The sequence below is a fragment of the Lithobates pipiens genome, unplaced genomic scaffold, assembly GCF_037356315.1.
Source record: "Lithobates pipiens isolate NorthernLeopardFrog02 unplaced genomic scaffold, aLitPip1_a1.2 Scaffold_22, whole genome shotgun sequence".
Classification (NCBI taxonomy): domain Eukaryota; kingdom Metazoa; phylum Chordata; class Amphibia; order Anura; family Ranidae; genus Lithobates; species Lithobates pipiens.
The window spans coordinates 140,741,502-140,758,311 of NW_027507784.1; the positions used below are offsets into that span (position 1 = coordinate 140,741,502).

The following is a 16,810-nucleotide window of genomic DNA, read 5'->3' on the forward strand; positions in this document are numbered from 1 at the left end:
CATCTTGTTCGAATCCCCCGATTATTGCTAGTGGCTGTTACAAATGCAATGTTTCTGTGGGAGGGATTCCATCAGCAAAACAGACTAAGTTGATGGGGGAATCAAGTTATTTTCTTTCTTGCAAGAAAGTCACCCTCTATGTCCAGCCTTCATGTTTGCCTGTAAATATTTTCTTAAATGTCAACTATATTGATCCAACACTGCTTGGCTGAATAAAGCTTGAGCATTCACATTCCTGCTAAAATCCTCTTGTTCTTACAGAAATAAGGATCTGCAATTAGCATGTTCATACTATAAATATGCAGTAAATTAAACACTTGTTTTTTATAGTCCATTTAGTGTATATAAAAAAAAACAAAAAAAAAACACAGAAAACCCCCAAAAATGACCACATACCAGCTTAAGGTATAGATATATTTTTTATATATATATACACAAACAGTCCCTGCTTTACTGTGTACAACTTTCAAATGTTTATTCTGATTGTTCCACACACTGAGAAATTGCTACACAAGATGATAGGACTGGATTGCACTAGAGCTGCAGATGACTTGGCCTTCATGTTCTATTTAACAGAGGACATATCCATTCACAAAAGGATGGGAACGCATTGTGAATTGTAAAAACTGACCAGCAGGCACTGAAGCAATTGACTGGCATAAGTTATATTTCATAGTGTTAGACATCACCAAAACAGACCTCACAATGAGCTGCTTAATGTGCTGCGCTTCATAAAGTTGCTCACAAGGTTAGAGCCCTTTATATGAAGCATGAGCCATTAGGAGCTCTGTGCCCAGAGAGTCTACTGGTTATGTCTGAACAGTTTATTCAGATTTAAATTGGGAAAAAATGGAAACTATACAGTTGCTGGCTATCTAACATATAGGAGCTGTACAACATTAACTTATCCATGCTTGCCTGCCCCACTGCGAAAACAAATGGCAATTATGGATTTGTTTCATACCTTTAATCCATAATGGACAACTATAGGAAAGAGGTACAGCATAAACTGACTTAGTCTGACCAAAACAGACATCTGCTATATAGACACCGTCAAATTAGCGATGAGACCTACATCCTATATGCCAGTTTCTCAAGTTAATATATACATACTTGTGGTAAAAGCATGCTTAATAAGCAGACACCTCATTTCATTTTACACAATTTAGCAAAGCAAAATGCTTTGGTAATAGGACATCACAAAAGAAAAAGGCAAAAGCACACAAATGTGATGTGCCTTTCCCATTAATAGCTTTCTATATCGGGTTGGTGTAACACCTTTGCAAGAAATAATAATGAATCTCTTTAGTCTGTACACTGGCTGCAATTCCAGAAAACAGGCTACTTCTATGTAGACTCTGCTTTACAACCACAGTCTAGAGATCGAGGAAAATACAAATATAGATGTGTTCCAGTTAGCAATGGTAAAAATAGGACTTCACAATATGTGTAAAGTGGGGAGTAATAAAATGATAGCCACACGTTAATAAATAGACACACAGGACACTAAATGTTCAGCAGCTGGTTTTAAACCCCTTTTACTATAGGAGGAAGGGTACTACCGGTATCTATTGATTCCCTCAATCGGCAAACTGCTGGGAGAGGTAGAAGAAGAAGTTACCAACCCAAAATTGAGTATTGCTGGCTACGATAATATCAACGGCAGGCTAAAATTCACAAACCAGGAGGGCAGGGAAGAAAAAAAAAAAAAGAAGCTAATTGAAATACTCCCACTTCAAAAGTACAGTGTAAAACCACTATCAATTACATCTTAAACAAAAACAAATCAAAATAATCTCTTTTCCTAGCTCATCTCAGCTGCCTGTCTAGCACACCGGTGCTGTTTTAATTATATACAATTTACAGAGGTGAGAAAAAGCCTGCTGAAGATACATTTTACTTAAAATAAGAACTGAGGCAGATGTTTACAAAAACAAAAATATATACTGCCTTTGGTCACTAAGGAATAAATAAAATCAACTTTTCCAGACTCTATAAAACAATCTTGGTATGACCTAAAAGTTATTAATATAGGAAAAAGGGAGGTTAAAAAAAGCAGTTGGATGATTGGCACATCAGAGATACAAGGAAATCATAACTAGGTTCTCGAATAGTGTCCATATACCTCTGCATTGTTACAGAAATTAAAACACGGTCATAGGTTTAAACAGTAAGAGGGAACTGGTCTTGTTCTATAGGCTTCTTGACCCAAGCTCCCAGTCCAGCTTTTTGGAAGGCTTTGAAAACGCATTCTTTTGCTGCTTGGTATTCTGAGGCCGATTGCTTGGTGTCGTAGTACAAGTTCGGTTTTCCAATCTTGGTTCGCAAGTTGGAAGAAAGCTGTGGATGTAAAAATACTTTTAAACCCTTTCTATTTTACAAAATATACAATCGATATGAATCAGGCAAAGGGTTATCTAAATTATCCAAATACCTCCATTCTTTCCCGTTATTAGCCTTAAATGGATCTTAAGAGACCCAATGAGTTTTCATCACTCATATACAGCCTATACTCTGTAGAAATATCCAGGACTCTGAACAGTGGAGGAAAGCCACTGTGTGGGATGTTGGTGAACCTCCCACTCACCAACATCCTTAGCTCAGAATGAGGCACGGAGCTTATCTAGCAGAAGCCGGGTAAGCATCAGATCAAGGACTCTGACAGGGCTGGGACAAACAGGGGTGGCTGACCCAGGCATTAAGGCTGCATTCACACTTGAGCGAACCTTTTTCAGGCGTTTACCGCGATTTACGGAGTTTACCGCGATTCGTAGCGTTTTTTTACCGCATTTTGTCGCAAATTTGTGCAGGGCAAAAGGTCTCCAATGTTAAAAGAAGAAAAACGCCCAAATCATCCCGATTCACGCGACAAAAAAAGGGTCCAGAACTTGTTTGAGCTTCAGGCGTAGGGCTTCAGGCGACTTGGAGTGGAGATGTGAACCATCTCCATTGAGAATAATGGATTTTTTCCCCTCCAGCGTTTTGTAGCTTCAGGCGTCAAGCTACAAAACGCTCAGGTGGGAATGGGGTCTAAGACAACTTGCCACTACAAGCTGACAGGAGTAGCAAAGGCAGCATCACTACACCTACCAGCTTAATGCAGGAAGTGACAAGCTGAATCGAGTCCGGAGATGGTAAACCTTGGGCGCTCTCTCCCCTCCAACTCCTCTTCTGCCACTCTTGAATCCGGACTGTGCAGGGTTTGCTTACCCACACCAGTCTTTTCACAACAAAGAATGTTTGTAGCGGCCAGGTAAGGAAGGTCCTGATCTTACAGTCAGTGGCGCCCCCATGCCACAATTCTATACTCCTGCAGTAGTGGCATCCCTCCTTGACAAATGCATGTCAAAACTGTCAGCTTGGCCTAGGCTGCTACTCAACTCTGAAATGTCAAGATTAGGAGCAGCCTAGGAGAAAGGACATTGCACTGCTATCTTCTGCGCTGCATCTGAGGTCTGTGTTTGAGGGAGAGGGGGGAATTGCACTGGGGACATTGGAGGGACCAGAGTAATAAACATTTGTGCTGGGGATGAGCAAGTGCTAGGAGAGGGGTAGAAGAGGAATAGTGGTAGGTTGGGGGGGGGGGGGGGGGGAGATATGCAGAAGGGGAGAAATCTTCATTTGGGGAGAATTTTGGACTGCAAAGGCTTAGGGGGTTAAGCATGCAGATTTTTTTTGGGGGTGGGGGAAGCAGGAAGATTTTTTACTGACACATGTTCCTCATGCATCTTTGGAAAAGGGGGGGGGGGGGTGGGACCAGTTTGGCATCTTCGCTCTGGGCACTAGCTGACCTTGTCCCTGCTCTGCTCTGTCAGAAGTCTGACCAAGCCATAGGGGGCATTTTTGCTATAACATATCACTGATGTCTCTATAAAGAGTACTTGTCACTGCCGCAGTACTATTACAAAAGGAGGGACTTAGTAAAATGGAAGAAGTAAAAAATGTATAAAGAAAAAAAAATATATATATCAAAAACAATATGTCCATGCATGATGGAGGTAGAGAAAAAAAAAAGTAAGGTTAGAGCAACTCTAACTTTAGGGTTAACTCTAAAATAAATCTAAACAAGTTTCCAAACAACCTTTTTACTGTAATGTGCATCTGTTTTCGTAGTTTCCTAAGCGCATGCAATTTTAGCTTAGTATAGGTTTTTCAGTAAATTCCTTTACCTTCCCTGACTGACCTAAATCCCCCTATATTTGTCCATCACATTCTCGTGATATAGCAATGCTCTCAATCTAGAAAACAGTGGGCAGGATTAGGTATGGCCAAGCTACAGGCTGGTGAATCAGTAGTAGACCCCCTGCAACATTTTTCATCCCACTGTAGTGCAAGCAGACAGTCTACATAAGAGTGGCAACCTGGCTCTGAATTTAGGAGCAGTGCAGCAGCATTGTTGCCACATCATCCCAGGAAGCTGTATTGGATAGATATCACTACCAGGATCAAGTGTTTGTGGGACTTTGCAAAGGGAAGAGAAAACTATTAGTGTAGATGCACATATATTTAAAGCTACAGCACCTTTTCTTTTAATGGGAGGATATAGTTCTACTTTGACTTGACGTTAAACATTTTTAAAATTTTATTTCACCCACTAATAGCCCTCCTGTAAATTAACACCATTCCAGGCTGGTCGATTCACTGTACTGCAAAAAATGCCCAATATAAATCTAAAATATACATGTGCCAAAGACCATACAGCACTGGCTACAGATACTTGGGATTGCTGTACTAGAAAATAATTGAAAGTATTTGAAATAGTATTAATTGTACAAAATATGTTGACCATTAAGCACAATTTGCTCTTTTTTCAATTTTTCTGCTTATTACAAAATATATTCAGGATATTTTGGAAAACAAATTACCAAAAGGGGCTCATACATGTAACAAAGGATTTAAATAATTTGTGTGCAAAGTGGTTCAAATGGTATTGTTAAAGCAGTATTAAATCCAAACAATTATATATTGCAGCTTACCAATTTTTTCCTTTTTAGGCTTTCATCTATTTTCATCTGGTGATCTGGCCAGTCTGAGTCTTTCGAAAAGTACAAGCTATCTTCCAGATGCATCATTTTACAGGGATGAGACAAACCATTTACCACTGACAAGGGCATTTGATCAGCTTTTATGTAAAACCTTTACCCCAAAAAGGAACAAAAGAGTGTTTGCTGTAATAAAGGAGGGGTTTTATTGGCCAGATCACCAGGTGAAAACAGGGGGGGGGGGGGGGGGGGAGATAAACCTAAACAAACCTGACTACAGCCACCACACCTAATGATTGGTAAGCTGAAACAGATTACGTTTTTGGTTTTGGGTTTAATACCACCAAGTAAATCCAGGCATACCGAGCCTCAAAATTTGACCAGGTCATGAAAGTTTTGACAATCTCCAGACACAAAAGGGTTAAAAATAAACAAAACACACACCTTTGCATAAAGACGCATCCACCGACTGTACAGAGCATGTTTACACAAGTGAGATGCACGACCCATCTCATCCTTGCCGGTGGTAGCATTAATTACTTCAAGACCAGTATCTCCCACTGTCCAGTTCACACTAAAACTTGGAGCTTTTCCTGGCTGGCGTGCTTCAGCATTGCTAATACCTAAGGAAACAAAAATTCAACTTTTTTGGATTTTGTTTGGAAAAAAAACAAGCTGCCGAGAAGTTATCTGGAAAAAGAAAAACCTAAAAATGTTCTAAGCGATCTTTTTCTTCCTATATTACCTCTTGGATCAGATCATTAAATTGCATTCAAAATCCAAGATAAATATACCATTGTAAGCTTATAGCACAAAAGCCATAGATGTGTACGGGTTAATTCTTGGAATCTGCATGTAAATCACTGGAAAAAAAAAAGCTAGAGTTATTACCTGATGTTTTTTCCAGGAACTCTCCAGGATAGGCTCCTCTAACAGGAAACACAAGCGCAGTGATAAGTTAAAAGTTCCCCACCCACTACTGCCCTTCAATATTACCAAAGATGACCCGAACGGCACATAGAAACCATCCATACTTAAAATAGGAACCTTAGTGTGGGAAGCATACCGTCCTGGAGGATTCCTGGAAAAGGAGTTATCAGGTAATAACTCTAGCTTTCCCAAGTCATCCTCCAGCATGGTATACATGAGACTGCAAAGATGCTTAATTTGGGAGGGTACAAAAGCCAGAAAACTGGCACTATAAGGCCGGGTTCACACCGCTGCGATGCGGGAACGCCGCGAATCCGCGGCGTTTTCCCGCATCGCATTACTCCCGCCGGCAGTTCACACTGCCCTATGCGGACGGCTGGGAGTGTCACTGATATGTTAATGACACCCCCAGATCCGTCCGCATATCGCAGTGCGATCTGCCGACTCGCACAGGAATCAGATCGCATGGTGTGAACCCCCATGCGATCCGATTCTGTTGCGGACCAAAAAAAGGGTCCCGTGCGAGTTTGCTGCGGGAGCGATGCGAATTCAGCCATACTATCTGTATGGCTGAACTTGCATCGCTACGGAGATCGGATGTGATTTGCAGTGCGAATCACATCCGGATCTCCCCCCGCAGCAGTGTGAACCCAGCCTAAAGGAGCAAAAAAGTGTCAATATAGAATACCAATTCATACTATGTTCTGTAATATTTCCCTATAAACCAATACCATTACTAGCCTGCAATCTACTGACTGCCTCAAGTGACTGGCCCGTCTGACGGCAGAAGCCTGGCCTATAAGCCCCATCACACCCCTGTACATGCGAGCGGTAAATACATAGTATGCAACTTGGCCACACAAAAAAAAAACAACGACCATACAACATTGTGTGAAAGGGTTTAAAATCTGAATGCTTCATGTGTAGTATTGTACCATGAAACCAACCTTTACGGTAAGAAAATACCTGATGAGAAAATCTCCCACAAAAGGATCAGAGTACGAGTTAAAAGCATTATTATAAAAAGTTGTCCCATGTGATCTCATGGAATCGAAATATTGATGATGTGCTAATGATTTGGACAGGACCGAGAGAGGACTTGGTGGCGTTCTTGGAGGGCCTACAGACTAACTCGCATAATTTAAAGTTCACTTATAGTTATGACCGTAAAAGAATCACGTTCCTTGATGGAGCTTTTCGTGGATGAGAGGGGGGTACTGTGCTCCACCTTGTACAGGAAGAGCTCAGCAGGCAACAGTCTTCTGCACGCTAACAGCTCACATCTGGGCAGTTTAGTTAAAGAGTATCCCTCTAACTGGTTGGGGAGATTTCAAGACAAGAAATAGCCTGGATATACAGACTCAGGACTTATGTCCCGTACGGCCTTAATGTTGACACGGATGTTAATGCATTCATCAATTCTTGAGTGCGTTCACATGCAGTATGTGATCTTTAATATCTCGACATCTCCCTTTCCTTGGGGCTATTGGTCCTAGCCATTTGGTGTATTGATGTACCGAACATAGAATTTTTTCGAATGATTTTGGTCTAATTGGATGTATTCATCATATGTTGTGAGCCCTCCCTGATAGCCTGTGCTCTGGGCCGATAGCTCTTTTTCAGGGGGTGATATCCCATGGAGCAATGAGTGGAAAAGGGGGAGTGGGGACATACCCCTATGTTAATGGGGGGGGTGGGGTATCCACCCCTCCATATTAATTTGAGGTTGTGGGCGATTGAAGGTGGTTAGAACCCCTTATTTCGTAAAATAGATTTTCCTCGTCTGATAGGATATAATCAGTGCCCATTAAATAGAAAGGGGCATATGTCTTTGGACATGACCCAATTAATGGACATTGAGGAATGTAGCAGTATTGCAGTGATCCCACTTTTGTAATGGGCACAATGCAGAGCTATACACACAGGGTTTTAGTTTACTGTGGGTCCTGGCTTCTCCCCTTCATAAGGGAGTGTATTTTATAATGTGTATGTTAATTTTGTATGTATTTAACTATTTTTATTGTTTTAATTTTAGAAGGGCAGGCTATTGAGACCAATTCCTCTTGTGATACATCTTGGTCGTGCATAGTGTATGTACGAGTGAAAGTGAGGCTTGGCTGTGGGGAATATGCCAGAAGTACGAGTGTAGTCTACCATTTATCATTGGCCGCTTTGTATGGGATGTGGCCAAGAATCCCTGCTGCGATTGGATACATTGAGAGGTGGGGAGGTGCATTCGTGGATGGGAGTGAGGTCTGGCTGGAACGGAAGTCAGTGTGGGCTGGGTGCAGCGGGCCGGAACTATAGCGGAGTACGCTGCATGCTATTGGTTCCCCTAAGTGTCGTGGTTGAAGCAGAAGTTACCGAGGGCCGGATGTGGCAGGCCGGAAGTAGAGCGGAATGTGTTGCGCTCCATTGGATCGCAACGGGAGACTGGGTAATCCTCATATTAGATGAAAAACGAGGCTTGGCTACAGCGGAAGTCTCTATTGGCCCATCATTCGGATTGGACGGATGAGTGAGTCTGGGAGGGTTTGACAAATTGGAGGACTTGAGAACTTGTTTACTATTGAAAATGAGGCTTGGTTAAGGCGGGAATAGCCGAGTGCCCAGAGTGAGGCTTGGAGGGGTAGTGGCATTTTAAATGGAGGTGATGTAGCGTGCCACTCGTGCCCCTTGATGACGCAATTTTGTTGCGAAGCGCGTAGGGATGACCTACGCGCCAACGTCACCTCGTGTTCAGGAATACGTGTCCAGGAAGGACGGGTTTGTCCGTGTGCATGCGGCCTGGCGCAACGGACTTAAGGCTGATGATTTTTGTTTACACTGTAAGTGCAATTTTATATTTTGGATTTTAATAATAAAAGGTTTCACACTATTGGAGCTTTATCTCTTTCATGATTGGTGCACACCTTTGAGCTTTTCAAATACACAAGAGATGTTCTGTGGGAATGCATTCAGCCATTTATGCATGAAAGCGGTGGTGCAAGAAGATTAATAAGGATTCCTTTGGAGTGGGGGACGATTACATATTTATATGCCTACTGTGACCCTCTGTAGTTGGGGGGTCATGAACTTCCGGTAAGAAGCGAATGCAGATATATGGTGGTGGATAGAGCACTGTTCATTCATGGAGAATTCCGTTTACATCTAATCTGTTACAGGACTGCGTTTTTTATTTTTCATTTTCACAGAGACTTTTTAATCCATTCACTGGGTGTTTTTCATTATTAATTTGTATTATTTATGATTGAGGTTGTGTTCTACCCACTCAAGGGTAAGGTAGAATATATGAGAGATTGTCACATTTGCATATGCACTTTGCCTTTGGATGTTTTTTTCCCCTATCAGCTAGGGGTATATTAGAGTGGTAATTTACTGTCACATTATTTATATTTGCACGGTAGGCTTCAGCCTTGGTACACGTTGGGTTTAGCGCAGCTTGTTTTTTTCTTTGGTTTTATTTCTGTAGTTATGCGATACAGTTAAGCTGCAGCTGAACTTGGTCTTGAGACCAATCATTTTGTGATTCACCTTAGCGCAGTTTCTTTTTTCTAAAAAGATAGGATTGCCTGCAGCCTGAAGGTTGAACAGTCAGAAGCCCGGTACCATCCAAGTGCCTAAAACGGTAAATCCCACAAAATAAATCCATACGAGGCCACATCGCGGAGTAAAGAGTTAGCATGCTGACACTATCCCACAACGAATCCTTAACCAGAGGATTTTACGTTGTGCAAAATTCAAAAAACAGTGCCTTTTATGTGAGTGAACCACTATAAGGCTAGGTTCACACTATAGCGATGCGGGAACGCCGCGAATCCGCAGCGTTTTCCCGCATCGCATGACTCCCGCCGGCAGTTCACACTGCCCTATGCGGACTGCTGGGAGCGTCAATGAAATCTTAATGACACCCCAGATCCGTCCGCATATCGCAGTGCGATCTGCACACTCGCACAGGAATCGGATCGCATGGTGTGAACACCCATGCGATCCGATTCTGCTGCGGACCAAAAAAAGGGTCCCGTGCGAGTTTGCTGCGGGAGCGATGCGAATTCAGCCATACTATCTGTATGGCTGAACTCGCATTGCTACAGAGATCCGATGTGATTTGCACTGCAGTGCGGTGCGAATCACATCCGGATCTCCCCCCCGCAGCAGTGTGAACCCAGCCTAAAGGATTTTTTCCAATAAGCAAGCACTCAATTACATGGCAGGTATTACATGTGAACACCGCATGAAGGAGAGAGCAATGGTCACACAAAGCCCCAGGTTTTTCTGTGTACCATTATAATGAAGCCACTGGTTTATAAGGCGTTAGACAACATAGTGGCCATCATAAATGCAGTATGCTCTGCAGGAAAGAGCACAATATGCCATAAAAGATAAAAACAATAAACCAAGCTTAAATGTTGTGTAGGACCATACTGCCAAAGCATGACTATCCATGTACATGGGACAGATCAAAAGCCCATCCAAATGGTATGAAAAATCTGAATTAAAATTTCGTCGGAACGATCTGCTGATTTTCAGATCATTCATATGGTGTTTTCGACAGCTGATTCCAGTTTTTCGTATGACAAAAGCTGGATGTGCAGACACTGAAATTTTTGCGCATGTGAATTCAATGTCCAATTTTCATTAGTACAGTTTTCCTACAACAAAAGCTGGATGTGCAGACTATGAAATTTTTGTCGTACGTCAATTCAACGTCCAATTTTAATTTTATTAGTATGGTTTTCGTATGCCAAAAAAAAAAAACATAAAAAGCAAGACTATGCATGCTCAAAAACAAAAAGGACACATACTAAAAAATTCAACAAATTACGTCACTTTTGAAGTTGCATTCTGTCGTATGAAAGTGTTTGTATGGTGAATAACCTCTTCACGGTTGTCCGAAAAACTCGTGTACGAGGCTTTACAGTGTATTCATCCAAGGAATACACACCAACTAGAAACTAAGCACAATCATATCATAGGTATCCCCAGTTTCTGCATACCAATCCATTCCAGTCTAAGCAGTGGTGGATCAATCTGGGTGCACCTGGTGATATAAATCGAGAGTTGAGCACCTCAGAAACCCGTAACCTAGGCTAGGCACAGATTTCTCCCCTAGACAAAGACATCTGAAAAGTTTTAGTCAGAATAGAAGCAGATAAATATTTAACCATGTATGCTTCAACCTAGGCCACACTCAGGTGGGAGACAGACCAAGCCTTCCAGCTTCTGAGGTGAGCACTGACCTAGAGGTATATTGAAGCTGTCCTAGAAGAGTAATCAGTCTAACCCTTGCAGGCAGTAAGGAGCAAACATTTAACACGGTTTGTCGAGACAGCATTTACCACAGGAACCCATCACACGTGTTAAAAGTTCAGCTTAGTTAGAACTCACAATTTAACATCTACACATCTATATGAAAACATGATATGCCAAGGGTCAGATACGGTCTTCATATGAACCAAAGTGGCTAAGATAATGGGACAAAAAAGTGTTTACCTGATCCAGCTACTAGGAGCTAAAAAGCAAACAGCTCGTCACAATAAAGAAAGATTATCCTTACTTCTACCTGCAGGCAGTTGGCTTGTGAGTACTGTCATTGCAGTATCCACTGCAAGGTTAGATCACTGACCCATACCTCCCAAAATTTTGAGATGGAAATGAGGGACACCTATTACCAAATGTATATAGGCATAGGATACACCCCCTGCTACACACCCTTAAAAAAACAAAAAAACAAAAAAAAGGAGGTTAATTAAATCCACAAGCGCTTCTACAACTACTATTCCTTTATATTTACAAATGCAGCAATTTGGATGAAAGGTTTAGCACTGCAAAACACTTTTAGAAAGACAAAAAGGGCATTTTATATATGATCTAGATCAGACCAAAATTAGGGACAAATGAGGAGGAAAGAGACATTGTTCCAAATCAGGGGCAGCCCCTCAAAATCAGGGCCAGCCCCTCAAAATCAGGGGCAGTTGGAAGCTATGCTGACCTGAATAATGCTTATACTTTAAGGGAGCAACACCCCCCCCCCCCCGGTTCCAATAGTAAAGCTTACTAGCATTAGCAAACAGGACCAGTTTACAGAATATGGGAAGGCCCCTAGTGCACCCAATATGTATACAATGGAGCCATTTAATTGTTATAAGGTGACCAGCCTCCCCATGAAGCCGTGTTGTCACGCTGTCACCTGGACCCCCAATAGGGATTTCAAGTGATTGTTTAACCACACATCAGCATGGTTGACTGTCGTCACCATTAGGAGCCCAACTCGAGATGATACACTATGGTTTTCCTAGACAGGAAGTTGCTCCAAAGGATGCAGGAATTCAGCAGCAATAGTCTACGATGCACAATATCAGCTAGCATTTTACAGCCACTTTAATCTACAGGAGTTATAACTTGGTCCCGTTCACCACAGATTGGGTAATCGTACACAGTGCATAGGTGCTGCCTGCCACACACGTAGTGCAAGTAATACTCGCTGCTATTGGGCCTAGAAGCCTGACTGTAGCCTCCCCCCCCCATCCAGGGGGGAAAACAGCCTAGAGTGGGGCTCTAGGATGAACAAATGGTAGTCGCCCCGCCCTGATAGAAGGGCTAGCATCGGCTAAAGCAAAGCGAGCCACCCAGGATCTTGCAGCAGCCTTGCCTGACCACATGGTTATTCCTCTCATTATGCACAATGACTGGGCCTCCTTACTGGAAACATACATGCCTGTCTATCATGTGTTCCAGAGGCATGCGCACCTTCAAAGGGGTGGACCTATAGGGCTCTTCATCAGACCCCCTACCTGTGTCTTATCGTAGAGGGACTAGTACTTGACTTCAGAGAAGTTTCCACCTTGGCTGCATTCTCCAGAAGAGATTGCCTGGTCATAAGAAAAAATGGCTGCTACCCTCTACCCTTTCCTCGGGAAGTGGCAGGCAGCTTCTGTAAACCACCAAAGCAATGGATGTGGCCTTTGTCCCCTTCTCCTGTAGCTGGGGGGGGGGGGGGGGGGGGGGACACCAGCATGAGTGTACTTCCACTCATACTGTTACCAGGGAGCACATGCCAGTACCTACTGCCTCAGACAGAACTCTTCTGTAACTTGTCTCTGTGACAAGGTAAATTATCACTGACAAAATTTTTACACCGCACGTCCGGCAATACTACTTTTTGACTGTCAGCTTCATCGGGTTTTTATGAGGGCTTTGGCTGCTGGGAGACAACGGCGGGAGAGGAAGGCTACGGTGAGGCAAAGAAGAGAGAAAAGAGTGAGAAAGTCAGCCCAAGGTCCACTGCTATCTCCAGGGACCCCTCCCCCTTCTAGGGACATATCCCTATGTAGCTCCGTAATGGGGTATCATTCCCTCCATCCAGGGGAATACTCCTGCATCCTCCCCTCCACCTTACCGTTTGAGAGCTGGGGTCCTGCTCTGCAGCCTCTGGTAGTGGGCCTTAACCGCCATTGGACCAGTTGGAGGGGAAGGAACATGCCTATGTACCTCCTGTAGGGCACCGCCATCACCTCTAACAGGTGCAAAAATAAGGATTTCATGAGGTTCTGGTCGCACTGGATACAGCCCGACAATGCAGGTTGTGGCCTTATTCCAAGATGGCTGCCCCACCACTTCCTGCGGAGCCACCATTTTGTTTGGCATCACTTCCAGCGCTGTATCCTCTCCCTTACCCAAGATGGCCACCTGGTCACTTCCTGTGCTGGCACCATCTTGATAACATCACCCCTACGACCATGATGGCCACATGTACATGTTGGGTGTGATGGCGTGCTGCCTAGAAACTGGTAGCCAATTCAGGCAACCCTAGAAACTGGTAGCCAATTCAGGCAACCCTAGAAACTGGTAGCCAATTCAGGCAACCCTAGAAACTGGTAGCCAATTCAGGAAACCCTAGAAACTGGTAGCCAATTCAGGCAACCCTAGAAACTGGTAGCCAATTCAGGCAACCCTAGAAACTGGTAGCCAATTCAGGCAACCCTAGAAACTGGTAGCCAATTCAGGTGGAATAAATCTTTTACATCCAGGAAATGAACATAAAATTGGTCATTAGTAATCCTTTGAGCTACATATGTTATACAATGTGCAGAACAGCTACTATAAATCGGTTTAGCTTAGTTTTGTTGCTGCTGAGGGATCTACATGGAATTAATGCTTTAAGTTCCACAGTGATCTACATATTCCCTTCAGTGGAAAGGGTTTTATACATTGTACAAAAAGGAAAAGTTACTTTTGTTCAATTAAGACAAATTTTGATGAGCGATTTACACTCAGATCCTAGAGATTACCCCATACATTTCCATGGTTTTTGTGCTATAAGCTAATGGTGGTAGGATTAGTATCTCAGGTACAGAATGAGGCAATTGTTGCATGAATTTAACATGATTATCTGAGAGTGGTTATAAGGAGAAAAAGCTATCTCTGCCCTTGTTTGCGAGATTCATACTAACCATCTGTCCTGTTTCACGTATACGCTCGGTGATCACGGTAAAGAAAATCTCAAATTTGGGTTGTCTGCAGAACAGTAATAAAGGTGAAATCTTCCAATAGGGACACTAGCTCTGTTGACCCTGCTAATAACCAGGAACGGCCTCACTTTGGCTACGGGATAGGATATGAAGGAAAATCTCCATAACTGGACACGTCAAAAAAAAAAAAAAAAAAAAAAAAAAAAAAAAAAAAAAAACCTACAGGAGTTATAACACTCACTTTATCCAATATAGAAAAAAAAATAACCATCAACTTTTCTTGAAGAGCATTGATCAGCCCATCTTGCCAAACAAACACTATTTGATATTTGGCAAGATGATCTTTATCTGGGTAAACTAATTTTCTTTGGTCAACCAATAAACATTTTAGCTTTGATTGGACAATGTGTGGTAGGATTTGCAAGTTTCAATCATTTCACAGGGACTCCCCATAGCAGCAAAATCATCTCTAGGAGTTATATCCCACAAGGCCAGTGTGATAGTGCCACACAGCTTAGGTTGGATTCTAAACCCATTTGAGCCCGTCAGGTTTTATAGCCATCTGTGTGCCTACCGCTGAGATTTTTCACACTGCCTGACTTCCTGTCCTGATGGGAAGTGATGCAGAACTTAACCAATGGGGACACAAACATTTTAAACAGAGTGGCGAAGGGTTATACGAGTACACAGTTTAAATTACTGTCTGTGACTTTGTCCCTACTGATGCAACATCCCGCTCCCCCCACATTTCATAAAATGTACTTGTTCTCCACACAATTTCACTCTAAATCTTAAAGTCAATACATAGACTAAAATTAGGCTTCATGAATATCTGCAGAGATGTAATAACTTTTTTCAGAAGGGTTGTAACTTTGTTTTTCAGAGAGAGAATCTGTTAAACGGGCAAAAGCAATAGACCTAAAACACTAGTCTTAATATAAAAGGGATTTTAAATAAAACCTACCACTCAGTAATGGTTTGTTGAGGCTATAATGTGATGGTAAGTCTTCTATCTCTGCTATCCTTTGGTACACGGCTCTTGAGAGATGATCCCCATGATACAAGCTGCCCAAGATAATACTGGAGAAGTAAATTGGTTCCACAAACAGACTGAACAGGGATCCTTGAATGCCTGCAACGTTCCACCTGTATTGATCAAGAGGTTAAATTCACAATTAGGGAAAAAAAAAAAACAGTTACAAATGAAAACATGTGCAATACTAATAACGACAGTACTGATGGCTTACATATTCTACATAGACATAATCCAGAAGGCAAAGTTGGTCTCCTGGACATTGCGCTATACTATGTTATGGCTCTGGTATGTAATCTAAACTGGTGTCGCAATGCCTTTGACTAAAATCTGGGTGCCTCAAGGAAAAAAATAAAAATGGCGGTCAGAAACGTAGCAGAGTCCAACTGGGTTTTAACTGGTTCCAGAGTACTTTTGGACTGGAAGTCATCCTTGACTGACTGAGATAGACTAAATGTAATGGGTCAATATGCTGCCAAGACCTTACTATTAGCACCCCTTGGGAGATTTCCCTGGTTTACATTGTGAGAGGAGATTGGGTTTTCCGCTCATGGGGTACTGGCAGCATTACATCCCCCCAGAGTAAACTTTTACTCCTCGTCACACTGCAATCCTCCTATGGGAACTTCCCACTAGTAACATGGAGATACCGTCATCTTCTAGACTTGATAGGCAAGTTGGTGCCCAAGTTGAGACCACTGGATACCCTCTCAACATTTGAGTCCATGTGTTTTAAACAACGCAAACAAAAAAACGCATTAGTACTCAGTGTCAGTTCCATATTATACCAGAGAAAGGCATAAGGAGCATGGATTGGAACTTGCACCCTCTCAGATTCAGAGAATCATTAAATTGACCCACGCTTTCGCCATCTGTACCCATATCCAAGAGTAGTCATTAGAGCTGCAACTAACGATTAATTTGTCTGTCGACTAATCTATCGATTTTTTCGACTAGTCAACGACTATCCGATTTTTTTTTTAATGAATCTAGTGGGTTTTTTTTTTGATTAGTGAATTAATCCTTTGGATAACCTTACAAAAATAAGTACATAAAAAAAAAAAAAATACTATTATGAGATGGGGAGATATAGAGATAGAGAGAGATATAGAGATAGAGAGAGATAGAGAGAGATAGAGAGAGATAGAGAGAGATAGAGAGAGATAGAGAGAGATAGAGAGAGATAGAGAGAGAGAGAGAGAGATAGAGAGAGAGAGAGAGAGATAGAGAGAGATAGAGAGAGATAGAGAGAGATAGAGAGAGATAGAGAGAGATAGAGAGAGATAGAGAGAGATAGAGAGAGATAGAGAGAGATAGAGAGAGATAGAGAGAGATAGAGAGAGATAGAGAGAGATAGAGAGAGATAGAGAGAGATAGATATAGAGAGAGATAGA

The 16,810-nt window shown here is 42.3% G+C and overlaps 1 protein-coding gene across 3 annotated transcripts in view; it reads right to left on the bottom strand.

Moving 5' to 3' along the window:
- Positions 1–400: 400 nt before the first annotated feature.
- ADARB1 (adenosine deaminase RNA specific B1) overlaps positions 401–16,810 on the bottom strand; it is a 244,601-nt gene continuing 228,191 nt past the window's right edge. For all 3 annotated transcript variants that reach the window (XM_077448405.1, XM_077448406.1, XM_077448404.1), the window contains 3 exons: positions 15,348–15,529; positions 5,427–5,605; positions 401–2,340 (listed from right to left, as the gene is read on the bottom strand). In XM_077448405.1, coding sequence (XP_077304531.1) covers positions 2,164–2,340; positions 5,427–5,605; positions 15,348–15,529 — 538 coding nt within the window. In that variant the 3' untranslated portion in view covers positions 401–2,163. The remainder of the gene's footprint in view (positions 2,341–5,426; positions 5,606–15,347; positions 15,530–16,810) is intronic.